The following is a 21,964-nucleotide window of genomic DNA, read 5'->3' as shown; positions in this document are numbered from 1 at the left end:
TTGCGCCCTCGGTGTCTCCTTGAGAGCAGCAGGCCGGGAGCAGCGCTTCGCCTCCCTGGTGAGCTTCTTGGATTGCGGCAGGAGCCCCGGATTTTTTTTTTTTTTTTTTTTTTTTTTTTTTTGTGGAGGGGAGAGGGTTGGGGATGGCGGCGTCAGGGCGCCGCTTCCCCCTCCTCTCTCCCTCTCTCGGCCGCTGGGGGGCGCAGTGACCTTGCAACGCTGCCGCGAGCAGCGCCGGCGAGTAGCGGACCTAGTTTTCCAGCGCTTGGGGGAGCGGAGCGGGGCGGGGCTGGGGGTTGGGGGCGGGGTGCCAGAGCTGCGGGAGGTGGGGGGATAGGGGGAGGCAGCTAGAGAGGGAGTAGTGGGAGGGACGCCAGAGAGGCATGCGCGGAGCGGAGACTGGCGGGGGAACCCCAAGGTTGGTAAAGGCAGTGCCGAGTCTCCTGGGAGAAGGTAGGAGGGGGCTCCTCAGCAGGGGTGGCCGATTTTTATGGAGTTGACTTGCGAGGTGGTTGGGGGCGGGGGCGACCCCGTACCCATCTTGGGTCCAGAGGGGCGCAGGAGAGGGACCTCAAGGCACTTTTATGCAGGACGACTCTTAGTGAGCACAAAGCCTTCGTTCTGCGCGGTCCTGGGCGCTGGGTTCCGGACTGGTGGCTTTTCTCGGTTCCGCAGAAGCGCACACAGATGGCGAAGGCCAGCGCAGAACCACCTCCCCAACGCGCCCAAAGCTGGTGGCAAACAAAGTTTTGCTGCTGAACCGCGCTAGCGAGCATGAAACCGCAGCACATTGTTTGGTCCAAGCGCCAGATGTGGAATCCACCTGCTGAGATTGCAGCTGGGAAAGCGGATGCTGCATTTCACCCCCACGCCGCCTGCCCATGACCGCGTGGGAGGCTCACTATCCTGTGAAATTGATGCTGTCAGCTTGGAGAATGTGGAGAAACTTCAGAAGCGGGGTTATTTAGCCTTAATGGGAATGAGGGCTCAAAGGAAAGGGGATATTCAAGACCTGCCCTGTGATATTCCAGTGGAATTTGGGAGGATCTTTGAATCGAAGATGTTCAGGGAAAGCGCAAAGGACTGAGGGTCATTTGCAAACTTAGGTTTCTTAGACCCTGTCCTGAGGTCGAATGGCAGTGAGGTCTTGGCAAGTCAGGACATCTCGCTGAACTTCAGTTTGCTTGTGTGTGAAGTAGGCTAGTTCTTGCCCCACCTCACTGGGTGGTTTGGAAGGTAACTAGAGGGAGGGTATTGTTTTGAAAAGTGTAAAATGCGGTTTCCACAAATTAAGCTATCACCATATTGCTCCCCACACCTCCTTCCTGGCCACCAACAGAACTTTGTATCTGAGTCCAGACAGGAAATTCAGGGCAGTGCTGAAGTTTTTCTGGTTACCCGAGCAGAGGGGCAAGATGAGTCTGTTTCTCAACCTCTTGTTGCAATTCCTCTTCACCACACAGTCACCCTGAAACTGCCCATCACAGCGTGACATCAGGGGACAGGACCTTTGCCTTTTTCATCACATTCTTTAGGGCACATACAAAGGGAGGGGAGGGAGATGTTAGGAGAATTGATGAAAGCTGAGTCGTGGCAGCTGGGGGGTTAGATTTAATTGGACATGTTCTTCAGGAGACCATTTAACTCTGGATATATTGTCAACTTTCTGAAGTTAGAGTTCTTGTTTTCTGACATGGGGACAATTCTATCAGAGCCAAGAATAAACACCTAAGAATAAGCATTGTAATTTGAATAGTCTTTAGCAGAAGATAAGTAAAGAGCTCCAGAACATCCTCCCACACAAATCAGAGCACATAATAATAGCAGGGACAAATTTGAATAGTTTCTCTTATTACTAAATTTAGATTCATAATTCTAATACGGAAAGGAGAAATTCACATGGTTGGTTGATAACTTTTAAAATCTAGGCAGTTCTTTTTAGATAAGCATGTCCAGCCTTCCAGAGATTATAAACATGAGCAGTACTAGTGCCTGTATGTCATATTATATCTTTTCAAGGTACTAAATAAGATCTCTGATTGGCTTTTCCATTTTAATTAAAAGGAATTGAAATATGACTCAGAGGTTGGGAAATAAAACTAGACTGTTTTACACTGAACTGGAAGTCTTTATAAAATAACACTGATGTGATAATAAAGCTAACTTTACTTTTATAGACTCTTGTGTGCCAGACTGAGATTTGCATGTTACAACTCATTTAGTTCTCACAATAATTTGTAAAGAAAATGAAGCACAGAGAGGTTAAGTGCCTTGTCCAAGATCACGCAACTAGTAAGTAATTTCTCTCAAATTGGCATAAAACTTCTATTTGATTGGTACTCTTGTGTTTTTTTCTTTACTTCTACACTGGGTTTCATCCCACACATCCAGACTGAGGACATGGAGCAGGGATCCAGGACCCTGAGCTTGTCACTGAATCGCTATGTGGTCTTTACTTCCTTTAGCTTCAAGAGTAGACTGGCAGATGTGATTTGCCCGATAATTGTGTTTGAAAATTGTTTAAAAAATTATTTAGTTCTGTTCTTGGATCCTTAGCATTACATTTATTAAAAGAGATAAGTGCAAAGTAGACCTCTAAGTTTTTCTGGCAGGTATCATTGAATAGCACCCATGGCCAGCACGTGCTTTTCTCTAGTTGATTTCAGATGATGAAAACTGGAGGGTGGCAGGAATTTTTTTATTCCTTACATTCCTCTACTTTCTTTTATTCCAGCAAGCTATAGTGGCTCAGAAAACAATGGAGTCCTGAAAATATATGTAAGCTTCCCTATTCTCTCTTGCATTATTTGGAAGCTGTTCTTAGAAGACAGTTTCTGGCCTGGCCACTTTATTTACTTATTTTGGATTCCTTAAAAATTAAAAAAAATTTTATACAGTTTTTAAAGGCTACTTTCTATTTACAGTACTACAAAATATTGGCTATATTCCCTGTGTTGTACAATAAATACATCCTTAAGCCTATCTTACACCCAATAGTTTATACCTCTCATTCCCCTACCCCTTATTGCCCACCTCCCCCCCCCCCCGGTAACCACTAGTTCTCTAGTCTGTGGGTCTGCTTCTTTTTTTATTATATTCACTACTAATTTGTTGTACTTTTTAGATTCCACATATAAGCAATATCATACAGTGTTTATCTTTGTCTGACTTAATTCACTTAGCATAATGTCCTCCAAGCCTGTCCATGTTCCTGCAAATGGCAAAATTTTATTCTTTTTCATGGCTGGGTAATATTTCAGTGTGTATGTGTGTACATACATACATACCACATCTTTATCTGTTCATCTGTTGGTGGGCACTTGGGTTGCTTCCATGTCTTGGCTGTTGTAAATAGTGCTGCTATGAACATTGGGGTGCATGTGTCTTTTTAAATTAGTGCTTTTGTTTTTTTCGGATATATACCTAGGAGTGGAATTGCTGGGTCATATGGTAGTTCTATTTTTAGTTTTTTGAGAAACCTAGGATGGCCACTTTAAATCTAATAGGTGAGGAAAATTGAACTTCTATATATGTTTATTGTTTGGGTATTTTAAACAATATGATTCAATTGTCAAGGCATTTGAACTGTCCAATGACCTATATAAAAGCTTTTTTTTTTTTTTTTTCTGGTTTCTCACCCTTACTTTACTTTGGTCTCTATGGAGGTTTGGGCTGAGGGAGGTAAGCATGTCAGTGTTACTGACCTTGCTGGGCTCACAGCAGCCCTTCCATGCTTGGTGAATTTTGATGTCCTGGAGAGACGTTTCAACAATGAGATTTAAGGGTCTTCCCTTCCCCTCTGTGCTGTTGTGGGTAAGAATGTCGACTTGGAAGCAGCAGTGCCTGGGTGTGAAACTGGCTCCACTGACCCAAGGTGCCTCGTTTCTCACCTGTAAAATAAAAATAGTGCTGTTATATGAACCTCATAGGGTGTTAGGAGGATGGAGTGTGTGTGTGTGTGTGTGTGTGTGTGTGTAGAAAGCTTAGAACAGTGTCAGGCACACAGTAGATGCCATGTAAGTGTTGGTAATGAACTGATGATGATGGGTAAGATACCAGAAGATGAGTGCTACAGGAAAAAATAGAGCAGTAAATGGGGATAGTGGAAACCTGCAGGGATGCAGTTTTAAAAAGGATAATGGGGAAAGCCTCCATCCGGAGGTAAATTTGAGTAAATGTGGGGGTGGGTAGAGAAGTAGAGGAGGGTGTAGGGGTGCAGAGGCAGTGGGTAAGGAGGTCAGAGAGGTAACTGAGGGACACACTGACAGACATAGCAAATGCTGAAGGTTGTTGTTTTTAACTTGGGAATTCTCTTTTGGAAAATTTCAAACGTACAAGTAGAGAGAACAGGACATGTGACCCTCTCCCACCTCCAGCAACGGTCAGCCTGGCCAGTTGTGTTTCGTCCACATCCCCCACTGGCAATTCCCACTGTATCATTTTAAAGCAAATTCAACAAATTCTATCAATTATTTCTAAATCCTTCTGTATATATTTCTAAAAGGTAGGCACTTAACCAAACATGACCATGATACTTAACCTGACTGTGTTTCCCGTCTGTAAATCAGGCCTAGCAGACCCTCCCTTGCAATACTTGTGTCCAGATACAGGTGAATGCCTGCGGCCCGCAGTGTGGGGTCTGGCAAGTGGTGCCCAGTTACTCAGCCATCTCGCTGGTGATGCTGTCTTTGGTGGCCCTTGGGGTTTGTTCTTTTTCTCGATAGTTCAGTCGTGGCATCTTCACCTCCACTTACTCTCTCCCTTCTCCGTACCTACTTTGGGTGCATTTATTCAGTACGCCCTTTATCTGCTCTCTGTTGATGCTTTGAACTTTCAGTGCCTTTGTTCACAGCCGACTGACAGCTTTGCTCTTTTGATCCCTGTAGCCCATGAAATACCAGGGCTCTCTATTCTCCCCAGACCTTCCAGAAGGGAGTCGGATACTTGTCCCATTTCGTTTTTTCAACAGCATTATTGAGATTGAGATAGAATTCACACACCGTACAAGTCACCCATTTAAAGTGCACAATCCCGTGGTTTCAGTATATTTGCAGACAGGCACCGGCTCTACCGCAGTTGATTTGAGAACAATTACAGCCTCAAAAAAAGATACCACCCTGGACCTTTTAGCTCTCACCCCCATCTTCCCATCCCCCAAAGCAACTCTTAATCTTCTCTCTGTCCCTATGGCTTTGCCTGTTCTGGATAATCCATAAATAAATAGAGGTGAAATGTATTTTGTCCCTGACTTCTTTCACTTAGTATGATGTTGTCAGGGCTCATCCACATTGTGGCATGTGTTAGTGCTTCACTTCTCACTGTGGCTGGATAATATTCCACTGTATGGCCATAGCACACTTGGCTTGAGCACTCCTCAGCTGATGGATATTTGGGTTACTTCCACTTCTTAGCTGTTACGAATAACACCGCCATGAACACTTGTGCATGGATAGAAATAGCCAATCACTGTGTAGTGTAACAGGAACTAATGTGGTATTGTAGGTCAAATATACTTCCAAAAAAACCAAACAAACTCATAGAAAAAGAGATCAGATTTGTGGTTATCAGAGGTGGGGGTGGGAAATTAGGAGAGGGGGAACTGGATAAAGGCAGTCAAAAGGTACAAACTTCTAGTTATAAGATAAATAAGTAATAGGGATGTGAGGTACAACATGATAAATACAGTTAAGATTGCTGTATGTTATCTGTGAAAGCTGTTAAGAGTAAATCCTGAGTTCTCATCACAAGAAAAAACTTTTTTCTCTGATTTTGTACCTATATGAGACGATACAGTAAACCTACTGTGCTAATCACTTCGTGATGTATGTAAATCAAATCATTATGCTGTGCACTTTATACACTGCTATATGTCAGTTATATTGCAGTTTAAGAAATTTTCATGTACAAGATTTCACGGTAACATACACTTTCATTTCTCTTGGGTTTATAGCCAGGAGTGGAATTGTTTGGTCAAATGGTAACTGGATGTCGAACCATTTGAGGAACTGCCAGAATGTTTTCTCACATGGCTCCCCATTTTATTTTGCCCAAATATGGAAATCTAGCCATCTTTCAAGTACAGGTACCTGCCCTTACTTTGGGTAAATTTTTGTATTAATATTTTTTCTAAGTCTTATTTAGTTATCTTTTTTGGTTTGTTATTGGTTTTTTAATGTATTTTTTAAAACATTTTTTTTGAGTAGAACATGACTTGAGCAGTGGTCCCCAAAGTGGAACGGGATGACTCATTGGAAAACAAGAACAAAATGCTATTTTCAATTATGCTTTATAATTACATAATGTATTAGAATAGCTGTGCATATGTAAGGTTTATAAATAAATAGTCCTATATTAGAGATGTATGTGCAAAGATTTTTTTTTTTCACAAATAGGAAATTGTAATCATAAAATTCTGGGGACAACTGTTCAAAGGGCATGGAATCGAATATATATAGCTGAGTGGATCTTAATCCCACATTTTGTGACAAATTGAAGGGGAAATTCTTAAAATTACTTTGCTAATGAAATTGAAAATATCCTGCTAATTTTAGCCCAAGTGGAACATGTAAATACCAGGGGAAGGAGGTTTGGATCAGGTGTTGGGCTTTTGTTTTTGTTGTACTTCTGCTGATTACTAATGGTGAGACTTGGGGCAAATCCCCTAACGGTCTCCATTTCAGTTGCCAAATTGGCCTCATAACACCTGAAATATCGGAAGTTATCATTGTGCAGAGTGAGAGTAGTAAGCGTGACATAAGCAGTGACCACAGGAAGTTAGTCATCTGTGCATCTTGGGCAACCTTACAGTTTTCTTAGGCAAATATCTGGTGTTCCTTGATCTTTGCCCTGGTTGGGTGTTCCCCTTCTCACCCCACCCTGCTTTCTGTCCTTCCTCTGTGTTCTCGACAACAGACCTTCAAAATTAAGGGTCATTGCCAAAGGTTAAATTGGTCAGAGAGGAGCCGTGTGATGCCACCAGCCACCATTGCAATCTGGTGCTTTTGGTGTGAGAACACGGTGTTCAGCACATGCTGCAGCGGAGATGTGCAGCTGTCTGAAAACTGCAGCTTACTCCAATTCCTGGCCACTGTCGTGGAAGCTATGGAGTTGCATTATTGGGCGTCTTGATGGTTTCTGTGTGACATGTGATAGCTTAACTCTGTAGACATCCTTGGGGGAATGTGACCTTTGATTAAAGTCAAAACATGAGGGGAAGCAGAGACAGAAAGATGGAAAGAGGTTCTGGGGAACTGTGTTAACCAAACAGCCCACACACTGTGGTTATGGACCATTTCACGCACTGCTTGCTTTTGTCTCTTACTGGGCATGCTCAGTAAGACACCATAAAATTGAGAGAAATGAATTTGCCCTTTACCCTCAACTCTTGTGATTTCTATTCTCTAACATTCTTTATTCCAAGGAAATGGTTGGCAGACATTCTAGGTCATGATCTCCAATGTCATCTACAAGATGATGTCTAATCTTGACTTCCGTTCCTGGACAACAGAAATAATCAGCCTAACCATGCTTAGGCACTATTGGCTAGTTTGTTCATTCTTTCATTCATACAGTCAAAGAATATATTTATTGAGCACCTATTATGTGCCCCATCTAGATACTGGGGACAGAGCAGTGATCAGAATAAGTTTTTAAAAAATTGCTCTCAGAGATTTTACATTCTAATGAGTGTTAGTCATTGAGGATAAATAAAATGGGGACTAGAGCTAAGGAGTAAGGAGGAAAAACTAGACTTGGGGAGGGGAGAAGAACTGTTGGGGAGCCGTTTTTTACCGGGTGAGCAGGGGGTGTGTCACTAAGACAGTGACATTAAAGGTGAGTCTTTTCTCTGATGTTCCCTGGTATGTCTTCCAGTACTCGGTAGTGCTGAGGCAGAGAAAGTCATAAATCCTAAACTTGACACACTTGTGCCTGTTCATGGAGTATCTTCAAAACTGTTAGGGGTATTCGGAGCTAAAGCTATTCATCCACTGTCAGAGCGCTGGCTGCTTATGGTCTGCAAGACTTTCGTGAGGTCACTAGAGTTCATGGTGGCTCATGCCCGGCTGATCATCCGCCCCTCCTGTAAAGATTGCATGTTTGCCAGGTGCAAAGACACTGTGGCTCTGCAGTGGCCCTGGTGATGCAGTCATTCTCAATGGGACCAGTGACCGCGCTGGGCAGGGACCTTCCAGAATGAATGGGGGTGGGGGGAGTCCTGGAGTCCCTGCGTTGTCTCGGGCCTTTGCTGCTGCACGTACGTTAACTAGTAATCTGGCCTGTGCTTACCCTCAGTAGGACAGTCTCAATAGAAATGATGGTAACTTTTGTAGCTGGATTTCTCTTCCTTTAAAATGTGTTTAGAAATTGATTTTGTTTTTGCACCTAAGCATCTCTGATTCAGAGGAGCTCATTTATGATGGTGGGAAGGGCTTGAGAAGATGCCTAGCTAGCACTTCTCAGGTTCATGTTATTCATTGCCTGCCAGCACCCAAAATGTCTGAATGTGTGTTTAGGCACTACCTCCCCTCCCCCAGAATGTAAGCTGCCGGAGGGCTTATATGTATCAGGAAGTGAGAGCTAGCGTGATGAAAATTAAGCAAGGTGATGTGATAAGGAGTAACCAGGGAACTACTTTAAGAGAGGCAGTTAGGAAAGACTTCTTTGAGGAAGTAATTCATAAACCCAGGCATGCATAAAACGGGAAGGAGCCAGACGTGCGGTCATTTGGGGGAACAGCGAGCGTTCCAGGCGGAGGGCTGAGAACAGGGCCGATAGTGTGGGCAGGAGCTTGTAGGACCCAGGAGCTTGCTGTGTGGTCGGGACTTAGGGAAAGTGGACCCACGAGAGAGGTCTGCAGGACAGGATGGTGTCACGCCTTAAGGACAAGGTAAGGATTTTGGATTTTATTCCAGATTTGATGGGAAGCTATGATGGTGAGGCGGGGAGTGGATTAGAAGAATGACATCTGATTTAGGTCTATAAAAGATGTCTCTGACTAACTTGATAATAAATGGGTAAGAGCAGAAGCAGAGAGACCATTGGGAAGATGGCCAGAGGTCCAGGTGGGAGAAGATGGTGACTTAGGCTCAGGTGGCTGCTCTAGATAGAGGCTTGTGGATGGGTAAAGAGGGGGAGCTGGGGAAGGTGGGGTCAGCGATGACTCTTAGGTTTGGGGCCTCAGCAACTGGGAAGTATGTCCCCTGAGATGGGGAAAACCAGGAAGGAGCAGGTTTGGGGGGAAAAGTCAGTGTATGTTTTGGATATATCAGGCTGTGATACCCCGCCTCCCCAGACAAATGTCAAACAGTAAGGTCTGCTCGCCAGGAGGTCATGGGAGGTCAGAAATAGATCCGTGTGGGAGCCCCCTGTATACATAATGATGATCTTAGCCTCTGAACTGTGTGAGAACCAGAGTCAGGCTCCCTGCTGTGCGCCTGCGGACCCCACCCTTCCTCTAGGCTGAATGCCAAAGGGACTGCCTCCACCTCTGGGCCAGCCCCTTGGTGACCTGGCTTTGGCTGTTAAAGGTTGCTTTAAGCTTTACAATGTGAAGGACACTGGGAGGGCATTAGAAAGACACACATGCCGAGCCTGTAGGTACAGTGACGAGAGTGCTTCTCCTTTGTGCAGCTCTCAACCTTTCAATCATTACCTAACTTACTAAAGCTAAAAACGGAGCTTAAAAGTGAGCGGATCATTTTAAAGACAGAGTCTAGATTCATAGTGTGTTCTTTAGACAGTATAAGCTAAGCATTGATTTACATTACTATTATAAGTAAGTATTATAAGCTCATGTAAATTTATACAAAACAAATTTTTTCATGTTTTTGTTGTTCTCAGTTTCACATGCCACCTGTCTACTTTATTGAAATACAAACACAAACTGAATAAAAATAAGAAACTATGAAAATGTGTCTTGACTTCCAGATGGTATTCCCATTTTGGGTTTGACCTTTAATTTTACTGGAATAATGCATGGATGTTTTACATTTTTACCTGTTTTTTATCAGCAGTATTCTTATACAACTTTATCATTGTATGAAAATAATTATTTTTATGCTTTGAAACCTCTTTCCTATACCAATGTCATATCCCTTAAGTTTGCTGCAAGTTTTATGGCTGGTTTATTTATTAATTTTTTACTTTTAAATCCAAGTGGGATTTACTGTGTAGTACAGGGCTGGGTACAAACTTTTATTTCTTGTTTCTTTGCTTCCTCAAAGGAATTTCGAGTTAAAAATATGATTGAGCCCTTGTTTATCTTGAATGATTCTTGCTCCCTGCAGATAAACTTCCCAGCCCTCCACCCTGTCACTTGGTGAGTTCAAGGTCCGAATCCAATAGGACAGCAGGATTCACACCAGCCCCGAGCCTAGAAGATGGTATCACAGTTTGCAGGCTGCCGGGACTCTCCAGAGGACCCCTGGGAAGGGGTCAGCGATGACCCTGGTGACACTGATGGTTCGCCCAGCCTCCTGGACACTGACCACACCTCTTGCCAATCAGACATCAGGTTCACGAGGCACAGGGCTGCCTGGATTAACCCCCAGTGTGTGCAGCTGCAGGATCTGCCCAGCCAGGTGCCAGCAGTGGGAGACAGTGAGAGCCACGTTGTGGGGGACGCCACCTCTCCCCGGGGCCCTTCACTGTTGTCTGCAGGGGACTCCCTGGTGGAGACATCACTGCTGAAGGGCACTGCGGACTCCACAGGCAGCTGCTCTGCCCAGGGCTCAGGAGAGAAGAGCGGGGACTTCTCTCTTACCTCAGCGGGAGAGCGGGCCGTGCTCCCAGGACGCGGTCCTCAGACGTCTCTGTTCACAAGCCCCAAGATTTTGGCCGCTTCCCCAGGTCCTGAGGCCGACAGTGCTTTTTTCAAGCCTTCCCACCTGACAGCTCCCGCTGATGAAGGTAACTCTAGTAGGGACTTCCCTCCCTCCTCTCCTGTCTGTCCTCACGCTTGCTTTGTATGGGTCCAAAGCCAAGTTTCCTCATGAGAATAAAGGTCACAGGTTTCCGCCTTGACCTCAAGGCAGGGCATTAGCTCAGTTAGTACTGTCTCTGGCCAGGCCACCTGGACGGCTTCCTGTCCTCCTTGGACTGCAGGGAAATGTCATGTTAGCTCCACTTGATTGAGAGTGAGTGTCACTTGGCATCTTGGGGCAAGTGTGTGCCCTCCGCAACTTGCAGCTCATTAAGCTGTGTGCCAGGGAGAGCACTGGAGGTGTCTGCATTCAGGTGCTGGTAGAAGGTGGTCCAGAGGGGGTGGGCTGCATTTCACAGCCGTGCTGATGTCAGAGAGGAACTTGCCTCCCCTGTTAGGTTTACCTGGACAGTGTGTGACTAGAAAAATAGTAAGATTTAAAAACACAATTCTTCCAGACACTGGACAAAATTAAATTAAAACCATGGTTCCCATTGCTACCAGGTAACACACGTATTCCTAAAGTACTCAAAGTCCTATGAGATAATCCATGCCGAAGGCTATTGAGTCAACAAATTAGCTCTTACTGTTATAATTTATGGCACGCTTCGTTTATTTTTAAGTATCCATTATGTTGTAGCACGCTTTGTATCGATTTACATTTTTGTTGGAATCCTAGTTCAAAGGGTCAGCAAAATTTTTTTTCCTTTTAAAACAATTTTAAAAGCTGCCTGAAAACGTGTGTGTATGTGTGTGTGTGTGTGTGTATTTCTCACTTACAGGAACTAGTCCTCCCCCTTTCCTAAAATAGGGGGTTTATTTTTTCCATTGGAAACTTGAAAAGTCAAGGATGGTGACAATCTTTAACATTACTTGTAGTTTAAGAACACCCGATTTTGGACAATCTTTCAATGGGCTAATTTTGAGATAAGAACCAAATTTAAGCAAAATGACAGTCTGATTACAGGACTGTTTTCTATCTTTTTGCTCACCTGCACGGATAGTTCTCAGGAAAAGAGTAATTTTTAAATTTAGTGGTTACAAAGTGAGAGATTATTCTCTCCTGCTAGATTGTCTCCCGGGGAGAGTGAGGAAGACACAGAGAAAAGGGAAGCCCTCTCACCCACAGACCACCACCACCACAAGTTATAAAGTGACCAGAGATGATCCTTAGCGCCTAGTGTACCCCTGCGCCGAATCATTTTTTGTGTTCCTGTACCGGAAGTGGTTCTGCAACCTAAAATTATCTTGTAGCTTTGCCTTTCTCCCAGAAAGAAAACAGGTACCCCAGCCCCTTTGACCAAAAACAGAGACTCCCAGCAAAGTACCTTTAAAAATCACTGTGTTGTTTGAGAGTGTCTCTTAGACTTGCTAAGGGGATTCATTCTATGGGATTAAGAAGAAATCCTGAGTGATCTGGTTGTTTCTTTGGTGTGGGGCAGCGATGGGGAGGTCAGGTATTTGCCACTAGGACCCAGGATTCTCCTGGAAGTGTTGTATCTCAAGGGTTTTCCTTTCCTCAATGGCATGAGATGGACAGATGCCTGAGCCTGTCAGCATCTCCTGAGGCTGCAAGAACTGATTCCACAGCTCCTTTTGTTCGCTTAGGAGCTGCACGTTTACAGAGTGCTTTCACATTCCTTATCACCTTCAGTTTCCTCACAAGATAAATTATCCCAGTTTCAGGGATGAGGAAATTTTACTGCAGAGGTGCAGCCAGTGCACCGAGAGCTAGAGCTGGAATCCACTGTCTGGTTCTTCTCTGTGCTTTTTCCCCTATCCTCAGGGTCCTGAAACTGTGACCTGCAGCCAAATCCAGCCAGACTCCTGATTTTACTGATAAAGCTGTGTTTGTTTTGTCTACAGCTGCTTTCTCAGAACAGTGGCAGAACCGACTCGTTGCAACAGACCCTCAGACCCTATGATATTTACTACCTAGTCCTTTTCAGAAAAAGTTTGCCCACCCCAGACGGCTTCTGAAGCTGAGAGGTCCAAACAGAATAGTGGGGTCCCTGAGGACGAGGCAGGGGGTGTGAGGGATCCTGCTACCTCTCTGTCTGCCACCCTGAGACCTTTAAAACCATTAAGACACCAGCAACAGTTCGTTCTGACTCATCAGGCTGGGACAGCAGCACTTAGGGATCTCACAGAAATGTCTTGCCTTCCATGCCGCAATAAGGCGTCCCGTGACAGACGTCGTTTTGCCTTGGTGGTGTTCACTGCCAGTAATCGAGCGGCTTCGAGGTGCAGAATGGATGAATCAGCCAAATACACCCTCTGCAGTTGCTTCTTGTTTTTGACTGGAGGAAGATCATTTTGGAGAAGCAGTGCTGGCCTTTTTCAGATAGATTTTGTTTCTGTAAACAGGAAGTTTGGGGTCAATCACAGTGAGCTGAGGGAGTGATTCCATAATCTCATGGCCCTGCTTCTAGATTGTTCTTTCTCACCCTCCATGATCCCCTTGTCTTCCTACCCACTTTGCCTCATTGGTCTCCTCCCTCCCAGTGCTTGCCGCTGCCTCCTCTCAGGAGTCCTCCCAGGTTACTCTTGTACAAGTGCCAACCCTTTCCCATCTGCAAGGCCAACCATCAGGAGGGTCTTTCTTCTCCTGTCATCCTAATTTATTCTAGAATTGTGCTAATTTAAAAAAAATGATATTTAAAAGCCACTCCCAAGAATTGCTTTATTTTCTTCGATAATCTTTGAACTTCTTTTTCTCCACTGTTCACAACTTTGCTGTATTGGCAGGTGCTGTTCACGTCAGCGGAAGAAACGTCCCTTTGAATTCCTTCTCCCCGGAGGCATTCGTGCTCCCTGTCGATGTTGAAAAGGTGAACGTATCTTCTTTTCTCTCTTTAAAACCACCAAGAGTGGTAATCCCTTGGATAATGCTGTTCTGATTTCAATCTGGAAACTTCCCTGGATAAAGCATGGCAGATAAGTTTCCTTTCAGCATCTGATCGGTAGTGTCTGTACTCAGCTGGGAAGTTTCCCATGACTGAAGAATGATGTCTACCATTGGAGCACCACCAGTCTAGGGCTTATATCACAAGAAAATCGATTCAGGTCATCCCTTGGTTACAGTGGGTTCAATCTTCTGTCTCTGAAAGATAGGGGCTACACTTCATGTGATGACCTATAATAACTTAGTTAAATACATTTATATTTCTATGCATGAAGTCCACTTAAATACATTTTATTGATTTTTCAATCTAATACACCCTTGGTGAAAAATGTTGATTATGCTTGTATTTTAACAGATTTTTTTTTTACAGGAAAATGCCCACTTTTATGTTGCCGATATGATTATATCAATCATGGAGAAAATGAAGTGTGATATTCTGAGTCAGCTGCACGCAGAGAGCTGGAGTACGGGAGAGGCTGGTGGGTCACTTGGGAACGATCAAGTAGACCCTGAAGTGACCTTTTACACCAACGTGAAGCAGGAATCTGGGTCTTCCACTTCGTCGGACAGTGGCTACGAAGGCGAGTGGGGCACAGCTGAGAAAGCCCTATGCTGCATCCCGCACGCACATCTCCTCTGCAGTGGCCGCCACAGTCCCCGCCGTTTCTGCCATTTGGGCTTGACTGTTGGTCATTATGGTCCATTCAGTTGTTGAAATGATGTGCTTCTCTCTTGGGCTCCATCCTCCTTTTCCTTTTGGCAGAGGCTGACGTCGGCCCTCTTCCTCCATCCTCTGTCACACAGCACTCCCCTGGCTCGCCTTCCACATGCGTGGTCCTCTTTCATTCATCCAATGGGCTGGGGGTCAGCAGGCCACGAGTGTGCCCCTTCGGCCCAGGAGCTGTCCTGCCGGAGCAGAGGCTGAGGAAGGGATGTGGCAGCACAGAGCCAACAGAGGCAGGTGTCCAGCGAGGCAGGTCATGGGGTCGGGGCAGCTCCCTTCACTCTGGGATCCAGGGAGCCTTCCCAGAGTGAAGGGGACCTAAGCTGAGAACTGAGGTTAGTGCTTGCCATTTTCTTCCCAATCCCAAGTGTGGGTCCTGCTTCAGTCCTAGATTCTCTCTCCATAGTCACTGCCTGGGAGATTTTACCCACTGCAGTACCTTTCCATTATTCCCTCTGTATGGACATCTCCTGAATTTGTCCAGCATCTTTCTTCTAAGTGCTCGATTCACATGGCTGGGACCTGTTGAACATGTTTACCTGGTTGGCAGATAACCAACTAACTTAAACATCTCTAAACTAGTCATCTATCACTCCTTCACAACCCCCCTCCTTCAAAAAAAAAAAGATTAAAAACTAAAGCTTACTTTTCCTTGGGACCGCCTTTACTTAGCATCTTAATTAGGAACCTTTCAGTAATGAAGGAAGCGCTAACTCCACGTGGTAAAATGTGTATGTAGCCCAGTGCCTGGCACAAAATAGGTGTACGATCAATAGTTATTGAATGTACAACCTTGCTCAAATTTAAAGGAATTTTTTTTTAAAGGACAGCAAGCATCCTCATTGAGCCCAGTGGGGGCCAATACACAATTGACCAGTAGAGAGGCAGCTCCTGCATCTGTCTTTTGGGGGATTTGTGGCTTCTCATCACTTCTCTTCCTGCAGCTGCTTCCTTCTCCTTTTTCTGCAGCTTGACTTCTGCCCACCCCTGCCCCAGGCATCTGGTTTCAGCTCTGCAGTCCCCCGATGGCTCTGCCAGGGTCTCACAGCTCAACCTTGTCTTGCAGGACCCCAGAAGTGGACCTGATCGGGCCTGCTTTGACTGGGTGTCCACAGCTGCTCAGCCACTGGTGGCTGGGGAGCCCGGGAATGTGACATGGGCCATCATCCCCTCTGAGGCCACCCATGGGGAGAAGAGGCACGTGGGTGGGAAAGAAGGGGTTCATATTTCTGTACACTGTACTCTGCCGTTGACTCTTTCTTCCTCCTTATGCCCGTGCTCCATCCTGTTTCTGGACAGGGAACAGGGTACCATTCATGTGATGTGAAATGTAAGCTGTGCTCCACGATGCTCTGTCTATGTGTGTGGCTCCCCCGCCCCTGAAATACTGAAGGCTCGTGGTGCACACCTGTGTTTCCTTGTGGTTAAGTGTGTTGGTGTCTCAGCCACCTCATGAGATCTTGCATGAATGAGGATTTGTCTTATTTATATTTGCATTCAATATAGTGGCTTGCCTGAAATAGGTATTTTATAAATATTTGTTGGATGGCTGATTGAAAGCTCACATTTAGCTGAGAAAAAATTTTTTTAAATATGAATATGTTAAATGAAATTTTAAAATATTTCTACCACCCAAGTAAAAATATTTCTCTTTTATCAAGTATCTCTCTTGTGAAATTTATGGTCAGAGATGTCACTCCATGAGGTAGGTCAGCTTTCTACAAGTTGCAGGTTGGTCATTAGAGCATCTGAAAAAAAAACGAAAAACTAGACAATATTAACATGCACCTCACTCAGGGTGAGCAGCGCTTCCTGGAACTTTATCAGTTAAATGTATTTTTGCTCCCGTACTAGGTTGCAGTGTGGATTGTATGTTGCAGCCCACCCTGATCAAAAGAGTGTGGGAAACATAGAGGTGGGTGAAATTGCCCCCTTTAACCCATGAGGAAACCAAAGCTGAGAAGCTGATTGTCCCCCAGTGAGGATGGAGCAGTGTGGTTTTAAACCCTGGCCAGTCCTCTAGGAAGCTCATTCATGTAACCTCTCTGTCATCTCCAGGCTACAATCGTTCCTTAAACAACAGTTCGTTTCTCTGTGTTTCTCTCCTATGTTTATTCAAGTGTTTCTCTCCTATGTTTATTCAAGTGGGTACATAGTAATAATACATTCATATTAATGTCATTACATCAGTAATACGATCAGATTATATTAACAGTGTTTCCTATCTGGTTTTTCTGTGTTGCTACAGTTTTCACATTTTTCGATGATATTATTTCCTGAGGTAATAGCATGATTTGCAAAATCAGTTCCCTATTATTTGGCATTTAGGTAGCTTTCAATATCTTCACATTTTAAATGGACTGCAAGTAGCTCCTTTGTGAAGCCAAGGTGTGGGAAGTGCTGGTTCCTTCAGGAGGCTCTAAGGGAGAGTCTGTTCTCTGCATCTCTTGGCTTCTGGTGGTTGCTGGTGATCCTTGATGTTCCGTGGCTTGTAGGCACATCCTGCCAGTCTCTGCCCTCAGCTCCACACCGTGTTCTCTCTGTATATCTCTGTCTGTGTCTGCGTCTCCCTCTTTTTATGACACCAGTCATATTGGATTTAGGGCTCACCCTGATTCAGTGTGACCTCATCCTGACTACATCTGCAATGATTCTATTTCCAAATAAGGTCACATTCACAGGTTCTTGGGGGGAACACAGTCAACCCAGCACAATGTTTGTGTCACCTATACCCTTTGCCTCACTGCGAAAAAAAAAAAGGACTATTTTTACCCCGCTTTCATTTTGTTAAATTTTGTGTTACGGAAAATTTCAAACTTACATAAAAGTAGGCAGATTGCTCCTCTGACTCCCATATACTCAGCTGTCTGTTTCATTTAATCATGTGAATGTAAGAACAACACAAAAATAGCTCCCTGCGTTTGTTAATTCATGCAGATGAATTTTTAAATTCTTTTAAACTCTTGGCCCTTTCATTCCCCGATTTCAGTTAAGTTGGATGTTGCAGGTTGGGTGGTGGTTCTTTTTCTCCCTGTTGGTGAAACCCCCTTCCTTTCTCTCTCTAGGTTGTGCTGTGTTACAGGTCAGCCCAGTGGCTGAAACATCTACTTCCTATGATGTGATGCAGGAGGACTGCAAAGGTGACTTGGATGAATTCGTTATCGTAGGTAAGATTTGGAAACTCCTCCCCTGTGACTAGGCGCCTCCCTTCCCCGCCACCAACACACACTGACAGGCAATACGCCGTCATAGTGGCTTTCAGAGGAGCTCCTCCCAAGATCATGAACCTGATCTAAAAAAATAAGATGTCTTGATATTAATCTCTCATCTCACTTGTAAAACTGAATGTAAAAGCAGATAGTCATTATGGTCTGATATCTGGCCCCTCAATTGTATTTGGTGACATTTTCAGATGGGCACATTTTCAAACCCAGTCCCATCCCATCTTTAATCATTAGCTGGAGTCTCCTAATAGAAACACACACACAAAAAAACGTACAGTATGGAGATACTAAATAATTGGTCCTTTCTCAGATGCAGGGAGCTATCTTTGTATTCTTATAAAATTGACCTTAAGTGAAACAGACTAAAAGACCTCACTACCCTTTCTTTGATTTTCCCAGAGCTTGGAGAGTTTAGCGACATCACAGAGACCTGTGAATGTTCCTGCGGCTCCTCTAAGAGGTATCTCTCTTCCATGTGCACCTGCACATAGACCCCCAGGCTGTCACCTCTGAGGCGCTGGGAACAATGGGCCTCAGACACCTCAGGCCAGATTCACCTAGTTCCAATAACAGGGTTTACTGCTTAGAAATGACACCATCACCACTAAAGTTCCCACAGTGTTTTTAGGAGATTTAAAACACTTTTGTACACATTCCCATGTAATCCTCAGGGATAAGCTGGGTGGGGTTTTTTTAAACCTCATTTTATGGATATAGAAACTGAGGTTCAGACAGGATGCGCCTTAGGGCACCGTGCTGTTAAATAGCAGGGGTGGGACTTGAACTCAGGTCTTCTGACTCTGGTGCTCATTCCACCACCCTTCCCCGCCTTGGTGCCCTCAATAGACACAAGCTGCTCTGTGGAGCCTGTGGAATTGTGTTGCTTAACAGAACTGTTGGGGGGTGGTTGATGCAATCTCTTGTGTGATGCCCCTCCCACCCCGGTTTTTGGAGAGGGAGGGATAGCCAAAAACCAGAAGCAGAAGACCCTTAACACACGTCTCATAAATATAGTTTTCCATTCTTTGCGTCTCTTATATTTCAGTGTTGTTTATGAGCCAAACTTCAATTCTGCTGAGCTACTCGCCAAAGAGCTCTACGGAGAATTCCGGAAGTGCTGGGTGTCCTCAGGAGTTAACCATCCGCTGGCAGGCTCCCTGAATCCGGCCGGCTCAGTAGTAAGTATCAGCCCGAGTTGACCTGGAATTGAAAGTTGCTGAATTCCCATTTTGCCAGCTGTTCACATCAGACATCCGTGTGTTTCCTTGTGTGGTCGCTGGGTATCAGGGAGACGGGAAATGAAGGATGTGGCTCGTGTCTATGGAGTGTTTGTGATGCACCAGGAACCATGCTCAACAATTCACTTTCAGTCCTCAGAAGTCTGCTGTTAGGTAGATGCTGCTGTTATTTTAATTTTAAAGCGTTAGTTCCAGACCCTCAGCAGGGCTGGTCAGTAGTAAGGGCAGGAGTCAAGCCCCAGGTTGCCTCATTTGAAAATCCAGGCAGGTTCCCTTGCTGAGCAGGCAGCCCAGCAGGGGCAGAGGGCTGTGTGGCAGAGGCTGAAATCGGGGCTGGTGAAAAGCACTCTGCAAGTGCAGGGAGGCAGTGTTTCATTTCATCAGGGGAACTTGGAAAGGCTGACTGCAGAGCTCAGAACTTGAGCTAAGTGTCAGGCCAGGCAGAACTGCAGCGGGTAGGGACGCGTGAAAGGGCGTTCTTGGCAAAGGACAGCTGGAGTCAAAGCGACAGGAGGTGCGTGGTGTGGTTCTTGAGCGGAGTGATTTGCTGTGGTTGGATAAGGAGTGTTTGTGTGTATCTGTGTGTCAGGTGGGGAGGGTGTTAATCTTAATCTTCCCGGGGAAATGAGGTTCAAAAGCAGCCAAACTGTAGAGGACGTAGATGCTTATTTGCAGAGTTTGGATTTTAAATGCTAATAAAGAAGTTTAATGGTTTGGAGGGGAGCTTCTGCACGTGTCTAAGCAGGGCAGTGTCTGAAGAGGGCTGTTTCTGGGGAAGTCTGCCTGTAACAGGGGATTCTGATGGGCAGCATTGTCAGCCTAGGCCGGGTGAGGCTTCCGCTGTGTGTAGAAGCATCCCAGGTCACACTGACCTCCTCATGGTAATCTGAAGCCCGGAAACAAATGAACTAACGAAAAATACTAAGCAAAGTGATCTCAGCTGGGTGGTGTTTCAAGCAATTCTGCAGATGGCTTTAGATACCAGGAGAGTGCTTGCTGTTTCCTTTTTTTCAGCTGAAAGTAGTTTTCGATTTTCAAGGTAAATTTTAGTGGTGGAAACACACTGGAAGCTTCTTTCTTATTTCAGTTCCTGAATCAGCTTGCTTGAGTTGCTCCTAAATCCTCCTCTGTGTTATTTATGCAGGTTGTGGATGAAGAGCATCTTGGGAAAGACTTTGAATCCAGCATGGATATACTGGAGGAAATTAAACTGAAGTCGAGGATCAGAGGGACTGAAGACTGGGCGCCCCCAAGGTTTCAAATCATATTTAATGTTCATCCACCACTCAAGTAAGTCGGGGTTGCTGCTCGAGCTCCAATCCAGTTAAAACCAGTTGTGATAGATCCCACCTTTTTGTGGAAATAGGTGAAGGCAAAAAATAATGCACCGAGGGGCAAAAGAACATTTGTTTTAGGAAAAGGAAAGTTGGGCATATTTTTCTGAATTAGCTTTCTTGGCATCTCTTTTATCACAGGCTTTGGGCCTCTGTAAGTTATGACAAGTTTGAAAATTTAGCTATGTATCCTTAATTATGAACATTATATAACGTTACATAACAATTGAACATTAAATAGGCTTATCTTAAGCAGCTAAAGTTGAACCTAAAAAATTACATACAGTAATTTTAGAAGACCAGACTGCTCTATATTCCAATGCAAGGTGAACTAAAAGTCAATGAATAAAATTTTTTAAAAGGAAAACTCTAATCTTGAAGAAAGCTCCTATAGTTAAGAAATGTAACAGAATACAAATAAAAATATGTTTTAAAAATTTTTAAGGGGGGAGATATTTATTTATTTATTTTTTATTATTAATAAATAAATTAGGTATTTATTTATTCATTTATTCATGTATTTATTTATTTAATGGAGGTACTGGGGATTGAACCCAGGACCTCATGCATGGTAAGCATGCACTCTATCACTGAGCTATGCCCTCCCCCTAGTAAAAATATCTTTGTTTTCTAAGAATTAACAAAATCCTAAAAGACAAAACAACTAAGATGGTGCAAAAAAGGGAAATAAATGTATTATATGTTATATATAAATCTTTTAAATGTATATAAATATATCATAAATTAAATATAAATGTAGTTATATAAAATATAAATCTGTTATATATATGAAATATATTAAATGTAAATAAATATATATAAATAAATATATTATAAATTATATAAATGTATAAATTCTATTAAAATATATAGGTATATAATATAATATATAATAATATAATATAATATATATAATAATTTAAAGTGGTAGTTTAATTTATTTCTTCTGAGAGTATATGACATTGTAGACAAAGGAACATTTTAACCAAATACAATTTTCCGTTCCTCTTGGTTGATATTTAATTCAATGTGCAGACTGTAGAGTTATGGAGGGACTGGGGAGGGGTATTGCCTGTGCCCCTTGGAAGTGCCTTGCAGACTGGCTTCCCTTTCATTCTTTCCTTTTGAGGGAGCGCCACGGAGGTCTCTGGGGCTGCTTGGGCAGAAGAGCCCAGTCTCCAGACCTTGTAGCAGGTCACCTTCCTCAATATGGGGTGTCATTCCTCTAGGATTTCCTGGGTCCTCTCTAAGGCACATGGCTAGGGTTCCACATTTTTTTACCTTGGCCATTTTTGCTGACCCTAAACTGTCATTAAATTTTACAATGTTCTCCATATTTCCAAATCACATGGGAAATCATGGCACTAATAATTCAACAGAAAGCACTTCCATAGACTCTCACCAGAAATTTTTTTTTTTGCTATCATCCTTTCTTTCTATATTTTTTGAAACTTTTTTTTCATTTTTCAGTTTTATTAGATTCACCAGAAATGTTTGATAGCGTTGTCATGTATTACCTCTCATTCATCTAAATTCCTTTGAATCTATTTGTAAACTTCCCAAGTATGTCATCTCTTGGTGTCTTGTCCCCTGCACCTTCTCCCACACGTTACGTGCG

General features: G+C 44.0%; 1 protein-coding gene and 1 non-coding gene across 7 annotated transcripts in view; one reads left to right on the top strand and one right to left on the bottom strand.

The window, feature by feature from the left end:
- RUBCNL (rubicon like autophagy enhancer) overlaps positions 1–21,964 on the top strand; it is a 32,010-nt gene that overhangs the window by 766 nt on the left and 9,280 nt on the right. For 2 of the 6 annotated variants that reach the window (XM_031465998.2, XM_010980839.3), the window contains exons 2-8: positions 10,287–10,908; positions 13,670–13,752; positions 14,197–14,407; positions 17,616–17,717; positions 18,174–18,234; positions 18,820–18,952; positions 20,157–20,302. In XM_031465998.2, coding sequence (XP_031321858.2) covers positions 10,380–10,908; positions 13,670–13,752; positions 14,197–14,407; positions 17,616–17,717; positions 18,174–18,234; positions 18,820–18,952; positions 20,157–20,302 — 1,265 coding nt within the window. In that variant the 5' untranslated portion in view covers positions 10,287–10,379. The other 4 variants (XM_064493154.1, XM_064493155.1, XM_010980841.3 and 1 more) reach the window with 4 other exon arrangements.
- On the bottom strand, positions 20,880–20,952 carry TRNAG-ACC (transfer RNA glycine (anticodon ACC)). Its single transcript has one exon. It is a non-coding gene; the product is annotated as a tRNA-Gly (tRNA).

Source organism: Camelus dromedarius, chromosome 13 (assembly GCF_036321535.1).
Source record: "Camelus dromedarius isolate mCamDro1 chromosome 13, mCamDro1.pat, whole genome shotgun sequence".
Lineage (NCBI taxonomy): Eukaryota > Metazoa > Chordata > Mammalia > Artiodactyla > Camelidae > Camelus > Camelus dromedarius.
Note: the sequence above shows the minus strand (reverse complement) of the source record. Positions and strands in the feature narration are given on the sequence as shown.